This window comes from Clytia hemisphaerica, unplaced genomic scaffold (assembly GCF_902728285.1).
Source record: "Clytia hemisphaerica strain Z4C2 unplaced genomic scaffold, Clytia hemisphaerica genome assembly, whole genome shotgun sequence".
Lineage (NCBI taxonomy): Eukaryota > Metazoa > Cnidaria > Hydrozoa > Leptothecata > Clytiidae > Clytia > Clytia hemisphaerica.
Genome location: NW_027104429.1, coordinates 79,621 through 107,122, shown reverse-complemented (window position 1 = coordinate 107,122; position 27,502 = coordinate 79,621). Strand labels below are relative to the sequence as shown.

The 27,502-nt window shown below is 34.6% G+C and overlaps 2 protein-coding genes across 2 annotated transcripts; both read left to right on the top strand.

Annotated features, from left to right (window-relative positions):
• The first annotated feature begins 5,350 nt into the window (after nt 1-5,350).
• Nucleotides 5,351-10,504, top strand: LOC136820532 (UDP-N-acetylglucosamine transferase subunit ALG14-like). The gene is made up of 5 exons (XM_067076719.1): nt 5,351-5,499; nt 5,713-5,855; nt 7,642-7,764; nt 8,207-8,266; nt 9,402-10,504. Exons 1-5 carry the CDS (start codon nt 5,376-5,378, stop codon nt 9,570-9,572), a joined length of 621 nt encoding a protein of 206 aa, XP_066932820.1. The 5' UTR covers nt 5,351-5,375; the 3' UTR covers nt 9,573-10,504.
• A 1,318-nt stretch (nt 10,505-11,822) lies between these two features.
• LOC136820559 (uncharacterized) lies at nt 11,823-25,395 on the top strand. The gene is made up of 14 exons (XM_067076747.1): nt 11,823-11,870; nt 16,454-16,504; nt 16,704-16,811; nt 18,656-18,687; nt 18,842-19,023; nt 19,324-19,365; nt 19,870-20,052; nt 21,366-21,458; nt 22,102-22,194; nt 22,505-22,588; nt 24,002-24,431; nt 24,565-24,592; nt 24,769-24,800; nt 25,077-25,395. The coding sequence occupies exons 1-14, from the start codon at nt 11,823-11,825 to the stop codon at nt 25,393-25,395; spliced, it is 1,725 nt and encodes a 574-aa protein (XP_066932848.1).
• Nucleotides 25,396-27,502: the final 2,107 nt, after the last annotated feature.

Here is a 27,502-nt window from a genome sequence, read left to right as displayed (position 1 = left end):
TATATTTCGCCATCAGTATATAAAATAAGAAATCATAGCATGGATCTCCAGGCTATACCCTACTTGAATTGTTAGGTTTTTGTCTAAGTAATTTTCCTTTTACATGCTTTTCATAAAATCTCTTCAGTTTTGGGGGGCGGGGGTGATTATTTATTTTAGAACAAATCTGGATTTCGTTACTTAACTTTTATAATGCCCTGAATTACCTAAGTATATTGAATTATGGAACATCATCCCTTTGGTGTGTTTTTTTACACTTTTTGAAAAGTGAGTTTTATTAGCTTAAAACCGTTTAGTGATAATCTTCGATCATTCTTTATTTTGATTTTATTTTTTTATAGATTGATTTGATATGAAAAATCATTTGACAGTAACTTTTGGAAACGAACAGCATCCATCTCTTTTTTACTGGTTCGATGCGTTTTCTTTTGATAGTTTGAAAACATGCATAGAGAAACGCTTCAAGCTTCCAAAGGACTCCTTGGAAATTTTCTATCAAAACAATGTTTTAGACGATAAAGGATTTTTAAACCTTTATAAAAAACGACTTCAAAATCATGTTGAATTGAAGGTCAAATGCACTGATGATTTAATTGACCCAAACATGGTCAATGCTCAAAGAAGTTTGGCTTTAAAGGAACCAGGAATACGTAACATATTTGTCACCGATTTATCAGATACTTTTTCAAGGAGTAGCTTTGAGTTCACATTTAATAATGTGAATATTGATACAACAATTTTGGATTTTAAAAAGTGTATTCACATGGAAAAAAGCTGGTTATCTGTGGATAAAATGTTTCTTTTGCATCATAAAGCTGTGCTATTGGATGATGATCAACTGTTTGTTGATCTGTACATGGATGGTTTTCAGGGGTTTAACTTATTTCATTTCGATATCTTGCTGGCAGACATTAGCAATGAAAAATATGATGAAGAATTTAACAGAATGGAAATCACCATACCTGGTTTTGAAGAGGAAACAGATGACTATCCACCTGTCATAGATTCAGATTGGACCCTTAATTATCCTCTACTCATGATTGGCTCATTTGATGTTAAAGATATTAAGTTATGGATTGAAAATCAATTTCAGATTCCTGCACACCAGCAAACGATCCTTTATGAGAATGGATCACCCATATCAAACGATAGCATTCCTTTGTTTTGGATAAACCTCTCCAGTACCTTGACTCCTCAGCAGCTTAAACTCTTTGTTTTTAACACTAATGATGAAGAATTGAATGCTATTTATAAAAGAAATGGTGTCAGGACTATGAGCCCGATGAAAGTTACTAGCTTCGGAAATGAGGAAAAAGTTTGGCTGTATCATTACAATGGTGTAGGAGGTCAAACCATTATTGATTTTTTAAGTCAAACATTGAAAATTCCCTCAAATAAGTTTCGTTTGTTTTTGATTGGTGTATGGGTTCCACGTAACGATCTTTCACCGTTTCGCTTGAATGAGATTCAGTTTGCGGTTCGAGCAGATGACAGCGAAGTTGAACTTTTGAAAATTTTATCAGAACATGGTATCAGTCGCATTAACACCACCATCATTCAACACCCAAGTAAAAATAATACCATTTGCATGTTATCTTTGTTGCTGTGGGGAGCTAATCCAAACAGTCGCAGGGTGTGCCAAATGATTGGTGAAAAGTTTGACCTTGATTATTTCTCTACTAAATACCATTGGTTGCAGCATGGTGGTGAAATATTTTTTAGAGATGTTAGTGTGAGAGGTTTGAAACACACAAGTGGAATAAGTGAGAATCAAGTTTTGAGTTTGTATGTTAAACCAAACACTAACAAAGATATTCAAGAAATTTGCCGTAAACAGGTCAAAATCAATTTCTTAACAGGACAATTTTCAATTGATTTACAAGGAGTGCCCGGCTTTAAGGTTGAAGATCTAAAAAACGCAATTTATAAAGTGAAAGGTATTGCACCCCATTTGCAGTCTCTCTTCGACCTCAAACCTGGAGAATGTGAGCTTTCTGACTCAATGGATTTGTTTCTTCTCAACACTTGGATGCTTCTCGAATCGATCACACTAAACTTGATCATCAAACCTCCAAAAGAGGTGAGCGTCACTCTTGAATGTGTGTTTCATGAAGGAAAAATGGAATTTAACATGAAGGAATCCGATACCATAGCTGACATTAAGCAAAATATCGAGACTATCACAAACGTGCCAAAGTCATTCGTCCTTATTGGAAGATCTCAAAACCATTACCATACACCTACCATCTTTTATGGTAATGATGATCCTATTTGGTCACTGATGACAAAAAACAATTCTGTTAGTTTTCATGTTACTAAAAAGGTATTGATATCAATCAATGGTGATCCCAGCACTGTTGACAATGCTGAAATTAGCTCACATCCGATCATAAATTACCAAGAAGACACAGTCCAGACTATCTATGGTGCTCTACAAACTGAATACAAAGGATATGGTTTGACATTGCGTTTTGCAAAATTGCCAGACATCTCTCTGAAAACTAAACTTAAAGATATTGGTGAAAGAAGAATAATTTTCATTACTAAGCCGCCAAGAAATTGTATCATAACATAGATTTTATATAAAAAATCAAATTTTACAGGTACCAATATTTTTGCCAACATCTCTTGGACAATGTTTTACAATATCGTTAAAGTTCAATCAAAATTTGCCAATAGCCATTTTTGGAGAATGTTTTAAAGCCACGATACATTAATTTCATTGGTTATCCTTCATCTTCTGATGTTTTTATGAAACTCCCTTGTATATCTTAAATAATTGTAGTCATTGTGTATAGTTTAGCTGTGTTTCTACATTTACTCCCATGAGGCCCCCCCAGCGGACCCAAATTTCACGCATTCACGCAAAATTTTTTCGCAATTCACGCATTCACGCAAGTTTTTCTCGAAATTCACGCAAACCCAATTTTTTGGGAAATCGGGGAAATTTTCGGAAAAAATCGGGCAAAATGTCAAAAATAGAGGTCTTGCACATTTCGCTAAGTTACGTAATTTACGTAATTTCCACCATTATGGAGTAAAACGTTCGATTTGCATAAAAAAGTATAACAAGGCTGTACTCCAGATATTATTCGACCGGATCTGGTCATGCACCACTTGAGAAAAACTTAACTCAGTAGTGATTTTTTCCTGTAGACCTGACCATAAAACACCGTGTTTGGTAGCGTCATAAAGAAGCCCCCAAATAGAAAGCGTAATTTTTCAACTTTAATCACAGCCGTCACGCAAGATATTTGATTCTTCTAACTCGTCACGATCGATTGGAAAAGGTGAAGCTTCTGCAGTTAACGTATCGCGATAGTAAGTGAAAAGATATGCGCCGCAGGCGAATTTTTGTACAAAAAATAGCTTTTATTATCAAAAATAGGTCAAACAAACTCGAGTATGACACCATGATGCTTAGCTCAGGGGTAAGGAGGCGCAACCATGGTTTACGCAGAGAGGAAATTTTTGCATTTCTGTCACTCGCGTTTGGCTAAAAAATGTTCTCTTTAACACCATTGAAAAAGAATGTAGTCTAAATTCGTTAGAGGCAAGGTACGATCGCTTGATAGCGTGTAAAATGAGGCAAAAGAATGAACATTTGTTGCGAGCGAAGCGATCAAAAAAAATTAAAAAGAAAGGTTTTCATCAGGGCTCGCGAATTAATTTCCTAACGTGGAGGGGCCGAAAACATAGTGACTAAGGAGGCGCAACCATGTTTTGCGCCGACAGGAGAAAATTTCTATTTTAACCCTCTGATGTGCTTAAATACGACTCCATTTCAGACTAATTTTGCCAAGAAATCAGGTTATCGAAAGTCTACATCATGGGTAAAAATTTCTTTGAAATAAGTTTCTTTTTATTTGCAAAAACGTGGTGAAGTCATGGCCGCCTCCTGCGCCCTGGCTGGCCCTGGCTGGCCCTGGCCCTGGATCACTCATCATGCATAACCATGGTTTTATCTTAAACAAACACTTTCAAGGGGACAAATTAGAGTTATTTAAGATTCGAGGGCCAATACATGTTTGGCCCGAGCGAAAAAATCTGGAAATTTAAGGTGTCTAGATTGCTAGAAAGCGCATCTAAATCATGAATCGTTTTATAAAATAGAGAATTTGAAAGTTGCTGATTTTTTTGTGCACCTTCACCTGGCATCCCTTGAATTTGGGATAGGTGTGCACCTTGGGGTTTTCTACAAACTGTGAAAAGGAAAAATTCACGCGTTCACGCAAAAAACAGGGCAGATTCACGCATTCACGCAATAGAAATATGGATTTTCACGTTCACGCAAGTTTTTTCAATTCACGCATTCGCGCAATTTTTTTTCGATTTTCACGCATTCACGCAACCAAAAAAGCCCATTCACGCATTCACGCAAACCGCTGGGGGGGGCCCTCCCATTGTCTTCATTTCTTTTATAATTTATTTTCACATTTTACAATATTTTAATATATATTTTCTTTCCTTTTATTCCCAAAAATATATTATCATACGTTTGTAATTCTTTGTAATTATTTTGTATTCCCTAGATAAATCTTTTTTCAGCCAGATTATTGTATATTAGAACATCATTTTTCTATACTTCCATTCAACTTGATAAAAGAGAAACCGTTGAAACGTCGAATACATAACTATGTTTACCTTAAAAATAATTGTAGTTAATGCAAACATTTTTTGATAGTATGATTGAAAAATTGAAAAAAGTCTACGTGAGAGATTCTGATAGCACGAAAGTTAAAAACGAATTATGAATGTATGTATCCATGTTAAATTAGATTCTAATTGATTTTCGGTATTTTTGATACAGCTGTAAATATTTCCTACATGATTTATGACAAATTTTATAATATAAATAAATACTATTATTTGATAACTATTATACTATTCCGCATTTCATGATTAAATACGACACTCTATTGATTACTCGTCCTATCATTCGAAATGACTTTGTCAAAATAAAATGAAAGGAATCAAATCTTAATGAATGTAAATGTTAATCCTATTCGTACTAGGGGGGGGGGGCTGTTTCAAATAATAGAGCTTTTGGTATGAAATTTTTATTTAGCTTCAAAATATAAAAAAAGATTTGACACCTAAACATTTTCACACCTTGAGCATGATGACATTTCTGACAGTAAAGTGTCACAAAAACTAACACATTTCCAATACAAATTTATTTTTCATGTCAAATATATCGTTTAAATCAAAATTTATTGAATATTTAGGATAATATAAGCATTTTAGACTCAGGGGACAGGAATAGTCCCCCCTAGTTTTGAACCACCCCTGAAAGCCTTCTATAGTTTGAAGATGGTTAATTATCATTCATTTTTTTTTGCTTAGAAAGAAATATTTTAACAAAAATTGTCATCATGGTACTATTGATATTTCTGGCCCTTCTGTTATTGATGAGAGCTTTATATCTGGTGTTTGGAAAGAAGTCTTCGAAAAACAAGGATTTTGTGAAATGCAAGACTATGGCCATTTTCGGTTCAGGTAAAGAATCATTAGTTATTAAATAGAAAGGTTGTTGGCTCGCTGAACGACTAATTCAGACATATGGAAATAAGCAAAAATTCATGGAAGGAATAAATAGTTTCTACAAACTGATATTACCCTGTTACAATTTTTGTATTATAATTTAACACTAAAATGAGTGATGCTGTACCTATTACCTCGATTATAAAGACCTGCTTCGTCCCTTCACAGGTGGACATACGTCAGAGATGATGACATTGCTGCAAAGTCTGAATGACACATACTCTCCGCGTGTTTACGTTTATGCCCATACTGACCATGGAAGTCTGAAGAAAATCAAAACCATGGAACTTAACAGAACTACCAATTATGAGGTAATGGTTTAAAATATAAAGCATTTTTTGAAGACCTAAGTATCATGGTTATTGCGAGCTCGTAGTATAAGCGAATCGTATTAACTACAGGTATGTATGATATTACGATAGTGGGGTGGGTTGAGAATTTTACTAAATTCAAAAGAACTGGACTTGTAAAAATTTCAAATAAAAGAGGGGGGCTTGGGCAAAAAGAGGGAGTTAAGAAGGGGGTTAAGAGGGGGTTAAAACTCACAAAGGTAGATAACTCACGAATTATGGATTCCTAAGGATATTTGTTTTGGTATTTTTATTTTAAGCAGTCATTTTACAGGGCAGCGAATCAATAACTCTAACTAGATAAGAAGCTATGATAAACTTACATAATGACTAACTGCTAACGGCTGCTAAACGCATGTCTCACATCGTTGTATTGACTTTAGCAGTTTTAATGTTGCCCAATATCTCGCTAATACACCTTTCTCGTAATTCACAAAACAGTTGCGCGCGCATATCGTTAGCCAGTACCTTCCCACAAACCAAACTATTTCTTTGTTTTATTTTATTGTTAAATCGCGATAAAAAAGCGGTTTTCGTCTAACAGGCTAGCATATCGTTTGCTCTCCATCGTTTGGTCTCTGAGAGGTAAATAAACCCGTTTTTACCCGAGTTTCCATAGGGAAAGTTGTTTTTTGAGCTTTTCTAAAGTTTGTCTTCTCTAATTTTGATATTTTCTTTCAATTTATGATATTGTACCTACCACCTTGAATTTTTTTCCAAAAAGATATCGAGAGTTAGAAGCTAAAAACCGACTTTCCCTAACCCCTTGTTTACCTCCCTAAAAAATTATACACAACAGTGGAGCGCGCATTTTTCCGGGCCAAGTTGGAATTACATAACGTCTTCAAAGATCAGTCATAATTACTCCATCCAAAACAAATTTCAAATTCGTCTAAACTTATTTCGTATCAACATTTCAGCTGGCATTTCAGTAGACTCGAGTCGTTTATAATGCTTGTAATACAGTAGGCGTTATGTAATACGATTATTGTTACGGGATTTAGTTTGTATACTTTAAGGGTAGAAACTTTCGCGGGCAGAAAGTTTCGCGAGACCGAAAAGTCGCGAAATTTCGCGGATTTAAGTTTCGCGATTTTTACTTTTTTAAAGAAAATTTACGGAAGAAACTTTCGCGGTTTTTTATGAATGTTCAATTTTAGTAGCAATAACTTTCGCGAGTGGCTAGGGAAAGTGAATAAAAAATTATTTCAAGTGCCATTTTTTTCTTCAATCGAAAGAGTGATATGCTAATAAGTGAAAAATAAACTATTTGCACTTCTTCCTCCCATTCCGAATCCTAGTCACTGCGATAATATCGATAGTATCGACTCTCTTCGACTTTTAAAACTTGGAAAAAACTTTCGCGATTTTTAAAAAAATTTGATTTTTCGCGAAATTAACTTTCGCGAATTTCTTGTTTAATTTCTTACCTGGCAGAAACTTTCGCGAAAAAATGTCAAAAACGCGAAAAACGCGAAAGTTTCTGCCCGCGAAAGTTTCTGCCCGCGAAAGTTTCTGCCCTTAAAGTAACCTAAAATTGTTCCCTCAATTGCTTTATTTCTACTATGTCTGAATTAATAGCATTTAAGCATTCTTTTTTTAGTTGACAATCAAACCCAAAAGTCGAATATCTCTTCTTTGGGGAAAACAAAAGGGAAAAAGGAATTTAAAGTATTGCTCATAACCATACAATGACACAAAATCTCAATCAATAATTAACACTTTAACTTTATATTTACGTCTGTAGGTCGAATTGGAATCCATTCCAAGAAGTCGTGAAGTGAAGCAATCCTGGCTAACCACTGTCTTCACCACACTGAATGCTTCTTTTCATGCATTTTATATCGTGTGGAAACATAAACCTGATCTGGTAAATCTAACATATCGATTCCTTTTTTACTCTATGCAGCTAGAAAAAAGAAAGAGCCCCTTTTGTATCCATCTTATACCGAGTTTATGTATGTGTGTTTTTCTGCGACGGAGACGGTCAGGTTCTAATTTTTCTACATCATGACTGACTGAGGACAACGGTAAGTCAGCACTTTTACCGTCCTCGATTTTGCGGGTCAAAACTGCGGGATAAAACTGCGGGTTATTCCAAATCACTTCAGTCACTTTACCGTCCTCAAAAGTGCAAATACATAAACTCGCTAATGTAAGAAAAAATGCAGCAAAAATTTTGATAAATGCAACTTGAAATCGTAAAGGTCCTTCGCATTGTTAGTTAGGTATTCGCCAATGTTTTAGAATAATAACCAAATCCAGTCGAATCTATAATTTAATTTAAGTTAATTTTTCAATTGTCCTTTTAGTTATTATGTAATGGTCCTGGTACATGTATCCCGCTTTGTGGCGCTGTTTTTGTGTTCAAGGTGACTCTTAATATAATCCAAGAGAATAGATTTATAGCAGGGAAAGACCAAAATTGACCAATCTACAAATTTTGGTGTAATTGTGTATTTTTTTCTCGGTGATTCCAGAATATTTTTTCTAAAGTTGACGAGAATAAAGTTCGACGGATGACTTTTTAATTAATGTTTAAGGGCTCTGACCATAGTGAATTTTTCATAATTGCCGTGTTTAAAATGTGTTTTCTGACTGATGTAACCAACAAAACTATAGCATGTTATACATTTTCTGTTAGACAAACTATTCCTGAATCTGAAAATTCAAAAATTGCATTGAAAAAACTTGATGAAGAAGAAAATGAAGACTTTTGCGAGGAAGAGTATTTCAACTTTGAAGAGCTTAGTTTCGGCGAAAAAAAAACATTTTGAAAATTTTTTTGCAGTAGATGGTGTATCTTTTACCGAACAATAAAAATTTTTGCATAAAAATTTTTGTAAATGCATCTTTGTCTCGAAATCTTCAAAATAGTGGTTTTTCATCAATTTTTCATCTGGATTTTGCTTAAAAAAACAGTCATAACTTTTGACACATCTTTTTAGAAAAATTTTCCGCAAAATCTAAAATAGTTCAATTCTTTGCGGACAGTGTAAAGAAATTTTGAAACAAAAAAGTTAATTACCCATTAAAACTAAGCACTTTTTGTAAAAGAGGGTGATGCAACATATTATTAACATCTTTTTAAAGTTCATAACGTCATTTTTGCAATTAAATTCTTAATTACTCTTAAGGGATTCGATTAAAAAGCAATTTATAAAGGCAATTCTTTGTTAAAAGTGTTAAGGAACCTGAAATATAACTTTTATGTTCAAATACCAACATCAATTTTTGGACTATGGTCAGAGCCCTTAAAAGGGCTAAAAAGGGGTACGGGAGATTTTTGAGAGCAAGAGAGATGTTTCCAAAAAAGAAGTTTAAGTTTGTTTTTTTTGTTTTAGTTTTCTATGACATTCGCCAAAATTTTTCTTCCTGCCAAAATTTCTTTCCTTAAATCAGTCTACAAAAGTAACATTTCGTTATATCATGTATAGACTTTCTGCAATATTGTTACGTTGCTTGAATTGCGAAATTCTACTGATGCTAAGTCTTTCTTTTTCTTAGGTAATCTTCTTCATGAACACAAAGATGCTGTTTGTGGAGAGCATCTGTCGAGTCAAAAGTTTATCATTAACTGGTCAAATCCTGTACTTCATGGCAGACACAATGCTGGTGCAATGGAAAGAGTTGCAAGAACGATATCCAAGAACTCAATATATTGGAACGCTTATGTGATAGAAATATTTTGAGACTTGATGGTGATGATGGATGGCTTCTCCTTACAGAGGTTCCTGATTCTGTATTAAACGGTCTAGGAGTCGTCTCGTTAGAACCGTTTTACACTGTAGTTTATACTTGCTACCAGCCTGCGAGACACTGACATGCAGCTTTTCGGATTCAATGCATTTATCCGGGATGAGCCACTAGGAAACAAGGCCAGCGCACTCTCACCTCATCCACGATGTATGGAATCGATACATAGCACAATCACCGACAGACTTCTTGAGTTTCTGTCTTCCAATTCCCCTCACATGGGTTGGCTCGGGCGAAGGTACATTCAATTGAATCACTGCACCGAGTGTGAATCGAACCCTGACCTCCAGAACGGTAGTCAAGATCGATAAGCACTACACTACTGCGCCTTGATGGCACTTGTATTGATATGATCAACTTTATCTTTTGTTGGAGCAATAAATCGAGATAATGTTTACTGGGGGTAAGGGTTCCCAGCTAGGCTGGGAAAATGTCGGGTATGTGCGGACCGTCCGGTCCTTTGAAAACCAACCAAGAGGGAGACTAAATTTCTCCAAAAAAGTTACTCATAGATAGACAATATCGGCGGAAAGTGACCCTTAAAAAGTAATTTTTGTCCAAAAAATTTCCAAACCATTTAAATAGCTTTTGTACGGAAAATCCTGTCACTTCGAGAGGTTTTTTTGACTTTTTGTTTCAACCTTTAAGAGGTATGCGAAGGTAAAAAACGACTCTAACCGTCCACACATACCCAGTACATTCTTCTACCTTTTTACGCCCGGTTGTTTAGAATATGTTTTGAATATTTTTTCAGTCAGCTGACAGAAGTTTTCTAAGGTAATAATTTTTCTATTTATTTAGCTTTTATTTAAATAAGTAAGGTTTTGGTGATAAACAATTTTTCTGAATGTTAAGTACTTCAGTAAATAGGAATCTTTAGCATAAGGACGGCTACTTAAATGAGGACGTGAAGTATGAAATGAAAATGGAAATGGAAATGGAAAATTTTATCCGATTTTATCTAGTTTTAATATCACATGGACAAATTTGAAATGCAGTAAAGTTTTTGTAAAAAATGTTATAGTTATAGTTCTCGAGGGATTAATACCATTTAAAACTATTGTACTCTTCCTTTACCGTCTTTGTTCTAAAAACGTCTTGAGATTTGAAATCGTCTATTAATTACCATACTGCGATCCTTATATCAATCCCTAAAGGCTTTCTTTTTTGTTCAATGTTGCGGTACTTTTTCAAATCTGCCGTCCTAGATGCTAAAGGTCCCTAATATAAAAAGCCGAAGGCAGCGAGGGAGTATTTATCCAAAATCACCCGAAAAAATCATTTTATCCCTCGTTACTTATTTTGGTCTAAAGAAAATCTCGAAGTTTTCTCTCTCCTCGAAGAGTGTTTTGCTTTATTTTTTATGCTTATTTTTCTTGTGAAAATTCAACATTCGAATACAATATTTTTCTTAGCCAATCAAAACGTTCAAATACTATTAAAATGAAATCGATTTGTCAAGTTGAACTACATGATGTGTTTTTCGTCAAATAAAAATTATTGCCATATCCATTGAAAAAAAAACAGGGCTATTGCGGATTAATCGCCCCGCTCACCCCATACATCTCTAACGGTCTTACATTTCCGGACAGAGAAGTAAAGCTAAAAACTTTATCAGTTAATAATCTGTTTCCAAAATTAGCTGGATGAAAAAATTTCTGAATGTTGTTCAATGTGTAAAAAAGGAAATCATTTTTTTTTCACCCTTGTTCTTTAATGTTGTCGGTTGTAACCATTCACACAAGACAAAAAGATTTACACAAAATCCTAAAATAAATTACTCAAGGATCCGAGGGAGATCGAGGAGGATCCTGTAATGTATTTTGATCAAATGTTTAATGCGTGTGTTTCTTTAATAGCCCTTACTACGGGAATTAAAGCAATGCTAATTCCCTTGGGGGTATTATATTATTATATTCGAGGCAATAAAATTTCTCTCGAATCGCTTTTCAAAATCATTATATTTTCATTCAATCGAAATCATTTGATTGGTTCTTTATTTAATGACCATTGTATTTCGACCAATCAAATGAAGTCAATCTTTTGTGAAGCTTTTGGAATTTTTTGATAAATTCATGTGTTGATATCGCTCCTGTTGCTTTTTCTCAACATCAGTTCAGAAGAGGCAACGTACTGCATATTTTGTTAGTAAATTTTTTCAACGTGTTTCTCATGGCAAGAGCAATCCCACAAGAACCATTGGCCTTTTTCTGGAGAGACGTAAGTTTTATTCCATTTCATTAAATGAGTGTTCGATCATTTTCTGTTTCCTTGTCGAGTCTTTTTCATTTTGATCTGAACTATTTTTGACTATTTGTAATTTTTAAGGTTCCCTTTACTTTTTTATTTAATTAGCTACGCATATTTGGAATTTTTAGGACATTTTAGCTGCTTTTGAATCTATCTCTGTATTCCAAATTTATGAATTTCTTTAAAAAAAAAATTTCTTAAAACTTTTGGAATTCCAGAATTTGCTAGAAATATTTGGGTTTTTTTCATGCTAAGAATGGTCTAGAAATTTGGAACTAATTATTTTTGGAATTTATTTTGGATGTAAAAATTTGGTTTTGATTTATTTATTTATTCAAGGTCGATTTTTGGGTATCTTGGACGATTTTCAGGGTGGAAATTAGAAAATGTTTAAACTTTTGTCTATTTTGAGTCGTTTTGCCAACTTTCTGGGTGAAAATGAAAACAGGGACAGGGTCTCGAAATTACCAAACATTCATATCTGATAGGGTCCACTTTCGTAACACCCCGTCGGTTGGCAAGGGTAATATCCCCCTGGGATTTTGGCATTTTTCATAATCTTAAAAGATATTCTCCGATTTTGGAGACTTTTTAGAAATAGTAGAGGGCATTTTGTAAAATCGCTCGATTGTTTTGGTCAAAGCACTTGTTATACATTTTTGGAAAGCTAAGGGGTAAGGGAATCGAAATTACGATGTTTCCATTTTTTTCGGACACTTTGGTGTGATTTTCGGACAAATATGACGGTCTCAGGCAAAAATCATAGGGTTAAAAATTAATGAAAATTTTAGCTCGAGAAAACGAAGACCTGTTGTATATTTTTGGAAAGCTCTCAAAAAATTAGGATTAGAGGGATTTTGGCATTTTTCATAATCTTAAAAGATATTCTCCGATTTTGGAGACTTTTTAGAAATAGTAGAGGGCATTTTGTAAAATCGCTCGATTGTTTTGGTCAAAGCACTTGTTATACATTTTTGGAAAGCTAAGGGGTAAGGGAATCGAAATTACGATGTTTCCATTTTTTTCGGACACTTTGGTGTGATTTTCGGACAAATATGACGGTCTCAGGCAAAAATCATAGGGTTAAAAATTAATGAAAATTTTAGCTCGAGAAAACGAAGACCTGTTGTATATTTTTGGAAAGCTCTCAAAAAATTAGGATTAGAGATATATTGCAATTATAGGTGATCTCAGTACCTAACTCGAGATATTGAGCTTCAAAAAGCGCAAAAACTGGACAAAATAGCTGTTTCTGGCTGAAAAACACGGTTTTCAAGGATTAATATCTCGAGTTAGGTACAGAAATCACCTATACTTGCAATATATCTCTAATCTTAATTTTTTGAGAGCTTTCCAAAAATATACAACGGGTCTCCGTTTTCTTAAGCTAACATTTCATTAATTTTTGACCCTATGATTTTTGCCTGAGACCGTCATATTTGTCAGAAAATCACACCAAAGTGTCCGTAAAAAAAATTGGAAACATCGTAATTTCGATTCTCCTACCCCTTAGCTTTCCAAAAATGTATAACAAGTGCTTCTAACAAAACAATAGAGCGATTCCAAAAAATCGAACAAAATTCCCCCTACTAAAACATGTTTGATATTTGAGGTCTTATTGATACTCGGGACTAAATAAAATTTGGGATTTTGAATTTTTTTAAATAATATTTGCGGTACTTGGGTACTTAGGATCTTAGAAAATAGTCTATTTTTAATCGATTATGGATCCTAAAAATTGTCCTTTTCTTTGTTTTTTTTCTTCGCTTCCTGTATTTTGGTGCTTCTGTGAAATCAACATCAAAACATTCGAAAATGATTCAAATGGTCATTAAAAAATCATAACATTATTTTGATAACTTTTTTGTGTATTGAGAGGACAAAGAAAACATTTCTGAGAATAAAATTCATTTCGATCTTTGTGGTCTTTGGACCTTTGGATGATAATGAAAAATACTTTGAATTTTTGAAACTTTTTAGCTTAACCCTATTAGCCCCAGGGGGGGGGTAGAATCTACCACGCTGGAGTTCTTTTGTGAATATCTCTGAGAAAAATTTTTCAAACGACTTGAAACTCTCTGACTTTTAACAAAATCTTATTAAAAGTAATTGTGCAAAATTTAAGGGTCATAGGTTGTTCAGATCAGGTTTTATGAATTTATTGTGAAACATGACATAAAACCCAGCTAAAATCGCTTAAAACTCAAAATTTAAAAGTGCTGATAACTTCTGAACTATTTATTCAATCATTTTCAAATTTTGACACGTGATAGGCATTGACAATATAAATTTGAAAAATGGAAAAAAAAAATTTGAAAATGATGACGTCATCATTTATGACGTCATCAAATTTTGAAAATTTTGCTCATCTTCAGCATAGATTTTAAGAAAAAGTCTTTATTGAAAATTCAAAACCGGCAATTATGTTAAAGAAAAACCTTTTATCTTTCTGAATCTTCAAACAGAATCTAATTATCTCTATTGGTTCGATTGTAATAGACATTTTTGTAAACCATATATTTTGGCTTTTTTCCGACAGGTGGAAATTTTATGATGACGTCATCGGTTTTAGAATGACGTCATCATTTTTTTTTTTCTTCCTGGAAATTTGTTTCATGATGGAGAACATCTGTACCAAATTTCATGACCATAGCTCTTCTAGATCAAAAATAATCGAGGGTGGTAGATTCTACCCCCCCCCTGGGGATACCAAAGTCAAAAAAGCTTGGGGCCAATAGGGTTAAAGAGATGACGTTAAAAAATATGTTTTATTTTATTACTTTTTTTGAGTTACTCACATCTTGGCTGAAACCCAATTGCTTTTTCACCAGCATTGATTTTTTTGTCATCAGTTTTTATGATAAAACCAATTACGGCATCCAAAAAGGGGTAGGGGAATCAAAATAACATAGGTTCCAATTTTTTTTGGACACTTTTGTGTGTTTTTCGGACAAATATGAAGGTCTCAGGCAAAAGTCATAGGGTCAAAATTTAATGAAAATTTTAGCTTGAGAAAAGAGAGACCTGTTGTATATTTTCGAGATATATTGCGAGTATAGCTATAGGTGATTACTGTACCTAACTCAAGATATTGACCCTTAAAAATAGTGTTTTCAGCAGGAAACAGCTATTTTGTCCACTTTTTGCACTTCTTGAAGCTCAATACCTCGAGTTAGGTAGAGAAATCATAAATTTTGACCCTATGATTTTTGCCTGAGACGGTCATATTTGTCCGAAAAATACCTTAAAGGAAGAAATTTTCGTGGGAAGAAATTTTCGTGGAATTCTATTTCGTGAATTTGGGCGTAATTCGTGAAATTGAATTCCGCGAAACACATCAAAATGGCTAAATCGCGAAATTAAATTCCGCGAAATACGATTTTTTGGAGGAAGAAGACGGCGATGAAGTTAAACCATGACTTATCATAGAAACATTCATCTTTGATGTTATTATTTTGTTGTTAAAGTATGTTAATGTGACTGAAATCGTTTTGAATGTCGATGAAAATTATGAAAAACTCTGTTAAAAAAATTCTTTTGAAATTTCTCAATCGCGAAATTAAATTCCGTGAAACTTTTGAAATCGGCTCATTCGCGAAATTAAATTCCGCGAAAATTTCTTCCCTTAAGGTACACCAAAGTGTCCGAAAAAAAATTTGAACATATGTTATTTTGATTCCCCTACCCCTTACAAGTGCTTTGACCAAAACAATCGAGTAATTTTACAAAACGCCCTCTATTTATTACGTCTTTTTGTAAAAATAAAGAAAAAAGCAATTAGGTTACTCAGGTGAGAAGCTGCATCGTGGAATCTTTCATGTTTAGTCATTTGTTTTGTCGTTTCCTGTCGACTCTAATGCGATTTCATTATTCGTTTGCTCATATTTTACTATGGGTAATACTAAAATACGCAATCAGCCACAACCAACCAACTTTTTTTTCCTGGGTGGTTGTGAGTGGTTGTACCTTTTTTTTCTGTGTGGTTTACCTTTTTACTGGCTGGTTCACCTTTTTTCTGGCTGGTTTACCTTTTTTCCTGGGTGGTTGTACCTTTTTTTGGGTGATTGTACATTTTTCTAGGTGATTGTACCTTTTTCCCTTGGTGGTTGAACCTTTTCCTGGATAGTTGTACCCTTTTTCCTGGCTGGTTGTACCTTTTTCCTGATGGTTGTTGTACCTTTTTTCTGGTTGTTGTACCTTTTTTCTGGGTGGTTGTATCGTTTTCTTTGGGTGGTTGTGCCTTTGTCTGGGTGGTTGTGAGTGGTTGTACCTTTTTTTCTGGGTGGTTGTACCGTTTTCTTTGGGTGGTTGTACCATCTTTTGTGTGGTTTAGATAGACATAGATTTAAGCATTTACGTAAAACTTTTGTAAATGAACGGTCAACTGATACAAATTTCACGATTGATTGATAACCAGTTAAATTTTATATTGTGGGTGGATTCAAGATGCTTCTAAATAGACTGTACCAAATAATAGTGCTTTTTATGGAAATTCTAGGTAAGTAAGCTAGTCGTTTGAATTTGTTTCAACCTTATTTCATCCTTCCTTTCAGCGCGAGGTCTTGATGAACAGACAAGGGACCATGGTTCTCGAAGTTGTCTTGGTGAGTTTAAATTTCTCAGAAATACAAATTTTATCTACAGTACTCTTCATGTTCTTTCTAAAATAAAAGTCATCTGAAGTTTTTATTTCATTTTTGTTGAATCTCTCGGAAGAACAATATGCTCCATACTTAACAGAAATCTGACCACTTTCTCTGGATCTGTATATAAACATAAAGTCATAATATTTCATTCTTTCAGCCAATATCCTTCGATTGCCACAAGGCAGTTTACATGCAAGTGCATTTTTCATTCCATCATGATGGAAAAGATTTTGATTTGACTGGGGGAATCATCCCTATCAGAAAGGTATGTTTGAACTTTTCGTAAAAACGTTTGTTTCATAGCCAATAAGATACACGCGACAGAGATTAAGGCTACATAATAACTTTTCTCAACTTCAGTTGAGCTAGAATCTGAGAATGTCTGTCTGTATGTGTCCGCCAAACAAAACAAAAGGACTGGTCCTTGGGATTTTACCAAAGTTCGGGTTTCAGAGATTCTTGTCCATCGTGTTGATTCAAATTCCTATGGATTGTTTATAAAGTTTACGTGGAATTTTTGAATATTTAAAACAAAAATCATGTTATGCACCCTGTCTCACAGCCCCGGTGGGATTTTTTCCAAAGCGGTGATAAAAATTTCTCTCGAAATCCCAATGGGATAAAAATTCTATTGTTCCAAGCTCAAAATTGTTTGGGATGGTTTTTGAGTGCAACTTTTTAAAATTGAATTTTGAATAGGGACAAAATGTGGGTCTGAAATCTTAAAGTATTTTTTCTCTACCGGTGAAGCAAATTTGACTAAATTTTCCAGTGGGTTGTGCGGGTACCACTGACCTTTATATAAAGGGCAGTGGTTGGGCCCACCAGTCGAGTGTGGGTTGGGCCCATTTCGAGTGTTCTGGATGGATTTAAAATAAAGGATCGTTAATTTGGACTGGAACTGACTGAAAATGCTTTTCTGAACTAAGTCTTGTAATTGGACAGTCCTATTATCTATGAACTTGATAAATTAAACCATCTTAAGCAACGACCATCGGTATAAACGAGACGAGCACCCGGGGGGGGCACTCATATAGCACTCAAAGGTTTTTACTTCTCGTTTGTTTGAAAAAGTCTGATAATTTGTCTGATAATTACAGCTGACAAGAATAATTTTCTCAGTTTTTCTTTAAAACAGAAAATTCCCAAGCTTCTTCTTTTACGCAGATTTACAGCTGAGAAATATAGTGCACTATAAGGGTTGGGTAAATCAAGAGAAAATGCACTGAAAGGGTATCTTTTCAGCCATATCGAACTGCACTGTAAGGGTACGATTTTGAAAAGCAAATTTTGCGCGGCACATACCGTCGTTTCGAAATCGAGTGCCCCCCCCCCTCCGGGACGAGCAGCAAACAAGAACAAAATAAATAGAAAGCACACAACACGCTTTTTTTTATAAGAATATCTTCTGGGTTCACTCAAACGTCCAAAACTCTCAAATTGATCATTTCTCATATTTTTTGTAGAAAAATCAAGTCTAACAAAGTAAGAATACATTAAGAATATTTCTTCTTCAATTTTGGCACTTTCTTAAGAATACTCGACCCTCATCCAAAGTACACTATTTTTATAAAAAAAAGCGTGTACCTTGGTTCATTCAATGTCCAGATGAGGTATTTAGCTGAACGGGAATCTTTTGAATCTGATTCTCAGTATTTAAGACTTTTCTATAATCTAAAATCCCCACTACTATACTGTTACTGAAACGTCTTTGTCCCAGAATCATCACAGATCAAAATGTCTTCATCGAGACTTTTGAAAGCGATTAAATCATTAAAGAGAAAAAATACTCAAAATGTCATTATCACCGATGTCATCTTCAAAGCCTCCTAATTTGGATTTCGGCAATGAGCTGTCTGGTTCCATAATATAGGGCAAATCTAACACCCCCACCCTATATAAAAATTGTTACCGGGTCCGTTGGCCTCTGTGCCATGTAATCATTATTTTAAATTAAAATTTACAATTTTTGCAGACCCCAATGTCACACGCTTAGTAGGTGTTTTAGCAGGTCATTCTTCTCTGACGTATCAAGCTATAGAGGCTTGAAAGGCTTGTAATCAATCGCTTACTTCGTATACTCATCTATATCGATCTTTCCAATTTCAGAGTGGTAGAGGCAAAAACATCCCATCTGGATCGTAAGTCAGATTTGTTTTTGTTTTTGAGCATATCTGTTTTTAACTTTTACTAATTGACATGTTTCATGATGTTTTCGGTGTCAAGATGAGTTTTGTGTTTAAGGATTGAAGAAAAGAACACGAAAATAACCGTATCAATTTATTTCATTTTCAGTTGGTTGACTTTCGTACCTGGTGACTCAAGGGCGTACAAGCAAATGAGATACGATGTATCCAAAAAGAGGAATCAGTGGGCGCAATGGGTTGAAGAACAAGAGGTGGATTTTTATGTAAATAGCGAAGACAGAATCTTTCTTTTGGACAGAGAACGCAGGTTCCAGGTTTTCCCGCGACCTGGTAGGTGATCACTATTATAGCTAATGACATTCTTTTATCTTGAAATTTTCTCCTAAGTTGAAGTTTAAGGTATTTTCAACTTGTGTAAAGCAATTAACTTTGATGCAATTCACTTCATTTCTCTCTATTTCTCATAACATCCCCTTGACGGTATTGATTGAAATTCTAGTTATTGAAATTTCGATTCTTCGTTTAATGCATTAAGTTAGATTTTTTGAATAGCGTTTTATTGAAGAATGCGTTTATAAACCAAGAAGACTTCCAATTGAAACATCGTTCCACAATATTATCATATTTTAGTGACTGCTAATGACATCAATCGCAACGCGAAGAGAATGAGAGGTAAGAAGATAACTTTCTATTCACAAAAGTTCTCTTTCCGTAAAATGGACAGTTTTATTAGTAGCTACAATTTCGGCATTTAATTTTAACATAAGCGTCTTGAGCATGGTATTTTACTCCAAACTCAACATTGAGTTTTCTGAAAAAAAAAAACCGTTTAGCCCCTGTTGAGTAAGCCTAAACCTTTGAAGCTAGAATTCCAGTAATTTTTTACATATCTTTGTATTCATATTTTTGTATATTATTCTTATGGAATCCCACCAGATATCAAACATTATTCCTTTTAAGAGAAATGGACCTCCTCAACAGGTGGACGTCCAAAATTTTGCCAACAATTAAATGTAAAGGCATAAACTAGGGTGGTCAGATACCATTTTTATATTATTGATTAAAATCTTTCCCCGAAAAGAAAAATGTCTATTGTTTTCCTTACCGAACGCTACATAACAGAAACAATTTTCTATTTAGCTAAAAAACATAATTTTCTCTTTTCTACAACTACAGGAGAGGCTACTGACGTCGAATCTAGTGAAGAGTCCGACGAATCCGACGAAACTTTTAACGAAGTCGTCGTGGACGACCATTCGTCCGTCGTTTCTCTTGAAGAGCCCGACGAAACTCGCAACGAGGTCGTTGTCGACGATTATTTGTCTGTTGATTCGTCGGAACAAGAAATAGAGACCATCCGTAAGTCATCTCTTTGTCATGCTTCTTCTTTTATTTCAAATTTTCAAGTGCCTTACTTAAGTAGCCATTCCAGGGTCAAATTGAAACTATTCTGGTGGCAATCAAACCTAGTTCATCTTGTAGAGCTTCAAAAAAGAAAAAAAAATGAGGGGTCATACACCTCCTAATGATAAGAAGCAGTACTGAGATTTTGGTTCCGCTAAAATAGCACCTTTTTAGACATTTGAGGTTGACAATTTAGCCCAGAAATGGCATATAAAATGGCACCGAAATATACACTTTTTGATGGTTTTCCAATTTCAAAATCCAATAAAAAAAATCCAGATATCTTCATTTTGACTGCAGACTTTTATCAAATTCTTTTTGTAATGGCTTGCTAACACTTCAAGGAAGAAATGAGAAGACATTGCATTGCAAAAAAACAATAAAAACGTTATAAAGCGGAAGTTAAAATTGCTGAACCTACCTACTATCTTTGTAATCAAAGCACTGCGGAGGAAAAATTCCCCATGGCATATAAATAACTGTTTTAGGCTAAAAAAAGGTCAAATTTTTTAGTGGTACCAGTCTCTATAATTCTAGTCCTCATTTTCAGGCTGAAAATGCTTGCCAAAGTATGAAAAGTAAAAAATAATAACTTTAATGAAATAATTAATTTCAGAGCCTAGCACCATTAGATTTCTCAGGTATTTTCTGATAAATATGGAAAGTTTCAATGTCTGAACATTTTTTCCTCTGCAGCTGTGAATTTTTTTGTGTCCCGCAGATCTAATTTTTCTAAAAATAGCCTTAGTTGGAACGAATTTTTAAACAAAAGTGTAGAATATTACACCTGCATATTATATATGGTTGGAAAGTTAAAAGAAAGCTCTAAATTACTCACAAATAATTAATTTTATAGCTCAACTACACAAAGAATAATCGCTTGTCAAAGTTGGACCTAAAGTTGAAGATTTTCATGAGCGTCAAATAAAAAACAAGCAAACCCCGGAATGGCTAACTTAAGAGTGCTAACTTTTTCAGTGAGAATTAAGATGTGATTTTCTCCATTATTCAAGTAGTCTGTAATTGGCGCAAGACAGGCTAAAACCTTGAAAAAATAGTGTTGTTGAGATTTTACTATTACAAGTCGTTACTAGTGGTTAAAGTATCTCTAAAAAACCTTTGTGTCAAATTGAAACCTTCGTGTCAAATTGTGCACCAAATACCAGTTTACGTATCTTTTATGACGTTATCGCCACATACGTCACACGTCATCGTCTTTTGGAAATGCCGACAATAGGATCCCCTCAAATTTTTATCTACAACTACAGGAGAGGCCACTGACGTCAATTCAATCGATGAAACGTTCGATGACATTATATTTGACGACTATCCGGTGATCCGTCCGTCAGTGAAAGTAACCCGTAAGTCATCTTTACCGTATTTTTCTAGTTACTAGCGAGTTTGTGTATGTGTTTTTCAGCGACGGAGACGGTAAGGTTCTAATTTGAGTAGATCCTGACCAGCTGAGGACGACGGTAAATCAGCACTTTTACCGTCCTCGATTTTGCGGGGCGGAATTGCGGGTTTTTCCACATCGCTTCAGTCACTTTACCGTCCTCAAAAGTGCAAATACATAAACTCGCTACTAGTGGTTAAAGTACCTCTAAAAAACCATTGTGTCAGATTGAAACCTTCGTGTCAAATTGTGCACCAAATACCAATTTACGTATCTTTTATGACGTTATAGGCCGTGGCCAGTGGATTGTTATTGTTTCAAAAATAAAGAAAAAATTCAAAATGTTGGTGAATAAACTTTTGATATCTTTCTTGGTCAATTTGAGGTTGCTGATTCGGAATTTGAATGTTAGCAAGCTTGAAAACCCGCAGTTTTTGCGTAAAATTGACCAATAAAGATATCAAAAGTTTATTCACCGACATTTTGAAAAAAAGTGAAACGTTTTGAGGTACCTGGCCATGGTCTATTATCGCCACACACGTCACACGTCATCGTCTTTTGGAATTGCCGACAATAGGATCCCCTCAAATTTTTATCTACAACTACAGGAGAGGCCACTGACGTCAATTCAATCGATGAAACGTTCGATGACATTATATTTGACAACTATCCGGTGATCCGTCCGTCAGTGAAACGAACCCGTAAGTCGTCTTTACTGTCTTTTTAAGAGAACTAATTTTAAAGAGAAGCTCAAAAGAGGCACTAAACTTAAAGAGAATTGTATTGTTGAGATATTGCTAGTGGTTTCTCCGCGAGGTTATAGTATACCCATAAGTAACATCTCTGCCAAAATTTCCATGTCATGCCACACAATATCTTTCAAAGGTGAGAAGGGTTAAATCTAACACAAAATGAAAACCTTTTTCTATTCACTGTTTTTGAAAACTATAACTTAAAGTCCTGAGGATGGTATTTCCCTGACAAACATAATTTTCTCTTTACTACAACTAGATGAAACCTTTGACGACTCGAGCAGTGGCATCAGCGACATCTTGCAAGGCAGCCTTTATTCGTACCATTCGGAAATGGAGATCTGTAAGTCAACTTTACTTCTTCTACTTCATTTTTTCATGTACCTTAACTCTTTTTCGTGCAATTTGGGGAAACAGGCCCCCTAAAGGTGAAAATTTTCGATAATTTTTGAAATCTTAAAATCCAATCAACTTAAAAGTGTACACCAAATGTGATGATATCTTATGATGAAAATTACAGTATCACCGATGACGTCTTCGTCTTTTGAAAATACCGACTGTAAAGGACCCCCTATTTTTTATTATTTTTTTTTTTTACCCTGTGACATATTTATGGGTTGGAGGTCACTTTCAAAACCTGCCACAATCATGTATTTTTTACAGATTGACCCAAAATCTTTTGCGGCCTAAAAGACAAACATTAAGTTACTGCATCTCGGATTTGAAAATGCTATTGCTTGAACCAAACACGTAATCGAATTGGTAAAATGAACACTGTCTAAACATGGTCAATATCTATGACTGGCGAAAATTCCAACTCAAAATTTCTAGTAGCTTCTGAGTTCCGGCACAGGGATATATATTTTATAGACCGGTCTGCAAAGTACCAAATAATCATGGGACCGATTTTTTTCTATTTCAAGTCTCTTTTATTTAGTAAATCAGCCTTCAAAAATAAATTTAAGTCAGCCGATGTATGATTTTACCTAACTTTATATTCTGGTCTGTAAAATACCAACCGGATATGTGGCCGAAACAAAATTTTGCAAATTATTACAAGATTATCCATATCTACCACTAGTCAAAATTTCAAGGTCACTTGAGCACTTACCAAAGACTTAAAGAGCAAAAATAGGAAAATGGTCGAATGGCTAGGTAAATATTCGCAGTGCGAAATATAAAATACAATTTTCTATTACCCATAAATGATCTCCCTGCCTAATTTCCGTGCCACGTAATATCAAAATGAAAAGGAATGAATCGGGCATAAATAAATAAATGCACGTTTATTTATTTTACTACAACGTCGCAATTTTGGCTGTGCCTGGATGTGCTTATTATCTTTGACAACTTTGAGCCTAAAATTTTCTTATTGGTATTCCTGAAATTTATTTAGTACATTTACCTTGGGTTAAAATTTGACCATTAAGTCTAAAAATTCTACTATTATTAAATCTACTATTGAGTTTCTGCAATTACGAAAGTTTCTAATAAATTCAGATAGTTTAGAGCGAATTTGGCGAATCATCAAATCTCTTCTTTCCTTAGGCTCACCATGTTCTTACGATATTCTAAGATTTTTCCCAAATTTAAGCCTTAATGATTTTATAAACTGGGTTTAGAAAAAAAACGTGTAAACTTCATCTCCTTCTGAGATTATACTTCTTTATTTCAAAAATAAAAAGTGTTTTAAGGCTTATCAATCAACTAGTAATCAATAGACCTCATATATTTAATGGAGATTATTTTTCACTAGTACCGAGTCCTGCCAAAAGAAAAAAGTCGAACGAACGGGCTGACGAACCAGTCGACGAACCGGCCGACGAACCGGAAATCGAAATTACTGACGTCGTTATTTCAAGTCCTGCCAAAAGGAAAAAGCCAAACGAACCAGCCGACGAATTGGCCGACGAAATGGCCGAAGAGCCCGTTGATGACGATGTACCGGATGTTCACCCCACCGTTACTTGCATGGAGAAGTTGGAAGCTTTGATGACCGAGAGCTGTGTTCCAATTGAGGAGGTGTTTGAGAAGATGAAAACATTTGTTGGTAAAACAGCGTGTTCTTTACTGTATGTTGGTCAAGAAGATAGTGAAGAGGACATGTTGGTGAAGATCATGCCGTTTGTTGATGGCGATCGTGGAGAGGCTGTGAAAAATGTGTACGAAGAGGCTCTTTGTCATCGGTAAGCAGATGGAATAGTTCCTTATTATTGTTTGCACAATGGGTAATTAATAAAATTTGTTGAATTCTCTTTCATTCAATCATTCTTAATACCAAATAAGTTTCCAATAAAAACTTGTACCGTATCTTTATAGGACTGCTCATAAAGTGGCAACGTCTAAGGTACGTTTGTTTCATTTCTTTGGTAATTCTTCAAATCTTTTTAGGCATTATTCCATTTTCAAGGAAGTTTACCACGATTCTTATATAATACCACTGTTGAAAACTTCATGTCGAAAAGAACTGCCATTCCAATCTGTCTTGAAGAGAATAAAGAACCTCTGTTTTTCTTGTTTTAGCCCGGTTCCAGCGTGTTCCCTACCCTTAAAAGGTATGGAAAGTGCAGTAATCTTTTTCCATCATTTTGTTTGTAAAAATTTAACAGAATATTTTGTTAAATCAAAGAGTTCTTAATCCGTTGGAAACATATTCTTACATTTATCCTCAAGCGCCATGGTCTACACCGTAATATTTGAATTGACCGTTTTTTTTTCATGGTCGATAAATAATTTTAGGTATATACTCGGTCAGACAAATTTGGAAAACAATATCTTTTATCCCAGAGTTAGTTTCCCTTTAAAAATTATTCTTTCTCTTTTTGTTTTAGAGAACATCTTGCATATGGAAAGTTTCCTAGGGGTTTCAAAGATGGTTTCATGGGACAGCTCACTATGTATGAAGCGAAACATCCGGATTGTTTTGTTGGCGATCATCCAAAAGATTATCCGGAAGGTCAAATGTATTTGATCACGTGGTTTGACAAGGTTGCCAAAGACAAACTTTTGGAGGATCGAGCTCCAAATAACACAGAGCACATCAAGTCGATGATCAGTCAACTTGGTGATGGTCTGGCAGACCTCGAATCACTGGCGGATGGTGAAATCCGATGTCTGATTCCAAACAACATTGTTATTCAATCGGTATGAAACATATTATCTGTCATTACTGAAGCCACAAGCTAACTTACCTCAATCGGCTCAAATTATTTGCCATATATTCAGACATTAACTTAAATAACTCAATTTTACAAAAAATCTATGTTCAATCCAAAGTGATATGTATTCCAAGACATACTTCATGGGACGTACGTCACTTCTCATTTCTTCTCCTAAACTTTGGTTTTTCGTTTTTTCGTTAAATATTTTTACATTTCCACAAACAGCTAATGACGTCCTGTAAAATTTTGGAAAAAACTTTCAGCGACTATTTCTGAATCACTAAGCTTGGTCTTATACAACATTTGTGTGTTGATTGTTGCATTGATAAAATTGAGGCTATTACCGTTTTTCAATAATACAAAATAATGACGTATTATCGTTTGGTTTTATTTTTTTCGATGTACAAATATAACGTTAAAATCAGTTTGCCAATGATTTGTGTTTACAAACTCTTGACCTACCACTCACCCACAGCTTTATCTGAGAAATGTTTACGAGCAATGGAAAACGATGCGCGTCACGTAAAATATGTTTGGTGTTACATTAACTCACCCGAGCTGCTTTGCGTGTCCGATATAAAAGGAGAAATCTACTTCTTTTACATTCATCACACCCTAAGAATCTTGCTAAAGATTATTCATCGACCTAAAATGTTTTCAAAAATTGCTCATTTTAAGTTGTTTAGGCGATGAATATTTTACAGAAATGGTATATTTTGAGAAACAGTTTCTTTAGTCGGGGAGCAGAATCCAAAAATGGCATTTTTGCTTAACCCTACAAAAGAATGGGGTTGTTATATACCATTGGAACGGAAATTCTATGCTGATTATGGAAACCCAGGTCGTAAAAAGTCTATCCTGGACGATTTTGAAAACAAGGCTGGAGTTTGCACTCCCCCGTGGTGTTTTTTCGATTTTACCTGTTTTAGTAAAATGCTGACTGTCAGCAAAGTAAAGGTTTTTAGAATTTAATTTTTTTTGAAAATTGCTACCAATTGAATTGCCTTTTAGCAAAAAATTCAAAATTTTTGAAAAAAAAATTTTTTGCACTCCTTCTTGGAGGTTTTTTGCAAAAATCAGCGTTTTTACAAAAATATACTGCTAAAACAAGTCTGCTGGCAACTGAAATCCGGTTCAAATGACCCCTTTAATGGTTTTGATGGAAGAACTATATCTTACCACGACAAAAAACCGAAAATTGCTGTCAAAAAACAATTATTTGCCTTTTTGCTCTCCTTCTTTGGTGTTTTTTGACAAAAATCGATTTTAGCCGTTTTTAACCAAAATTTGACTTTTACAAACTATTCCCTTTAGTTTGGAAACTGAATGCCTTCGTATCTCTAAAAGTTATTCTCCATTATGTAAAATGATGAAAAAAATCAAAAATTGATCTCCTCCGTTGATGCTTTTTGACCAAAAAGTTATGTTTTTGAACGAATTTCTGCCTAATGGTCCAGGCTTAATTTAGGGAACCCAAAATTTGCGTACACGTGAAATTTTTTGATTGAAATGTGTTCATTAGGTCCTTAGGAGTGAAAAACCATCGAGTGACACTTTTCACACCTTGGGCATTTTCCATAATGGTGGCAATTTCAAAATGGCGGATTTTGAATTTTTTTGAAATTTTGATGTCTCTGAACATGGACATATTATATACCGTTGGAAAGGGTTTTTCATGCTGAACAACTTTTTTGCTTACAAAAAAGTCATAAAATGTACTCAATGTGAGTAAAAGGGGACAAAAGGTGTTAAAATGATGTCATCATCACCACCAAAAATTTGACATTTGCTTCAAATTTTTGAAAAGAGAAGTGACTACAGGACCTTGAAAACATTGAAAAGCTTATGAAGAAACTTTAAAATAGACCAAACAACCTTGAAAAGTGTTCATGATCTAAAGGAATTCCTTGAAAACCTTGAAAAAGAGCATTTTGTCTTGTGGTTCGATTTGTGTTTTCCCCGAAGTCTCATTCTATACAAGCAATATTTCCAAAAAAATTTCGTGCTTGCTTCTCTCGTTTCTCTCGTAATCTCGAGAATACTACGAAATAATCTTTTATACACACCTCGTTCAAGAGTATAATACTACCAGTCAA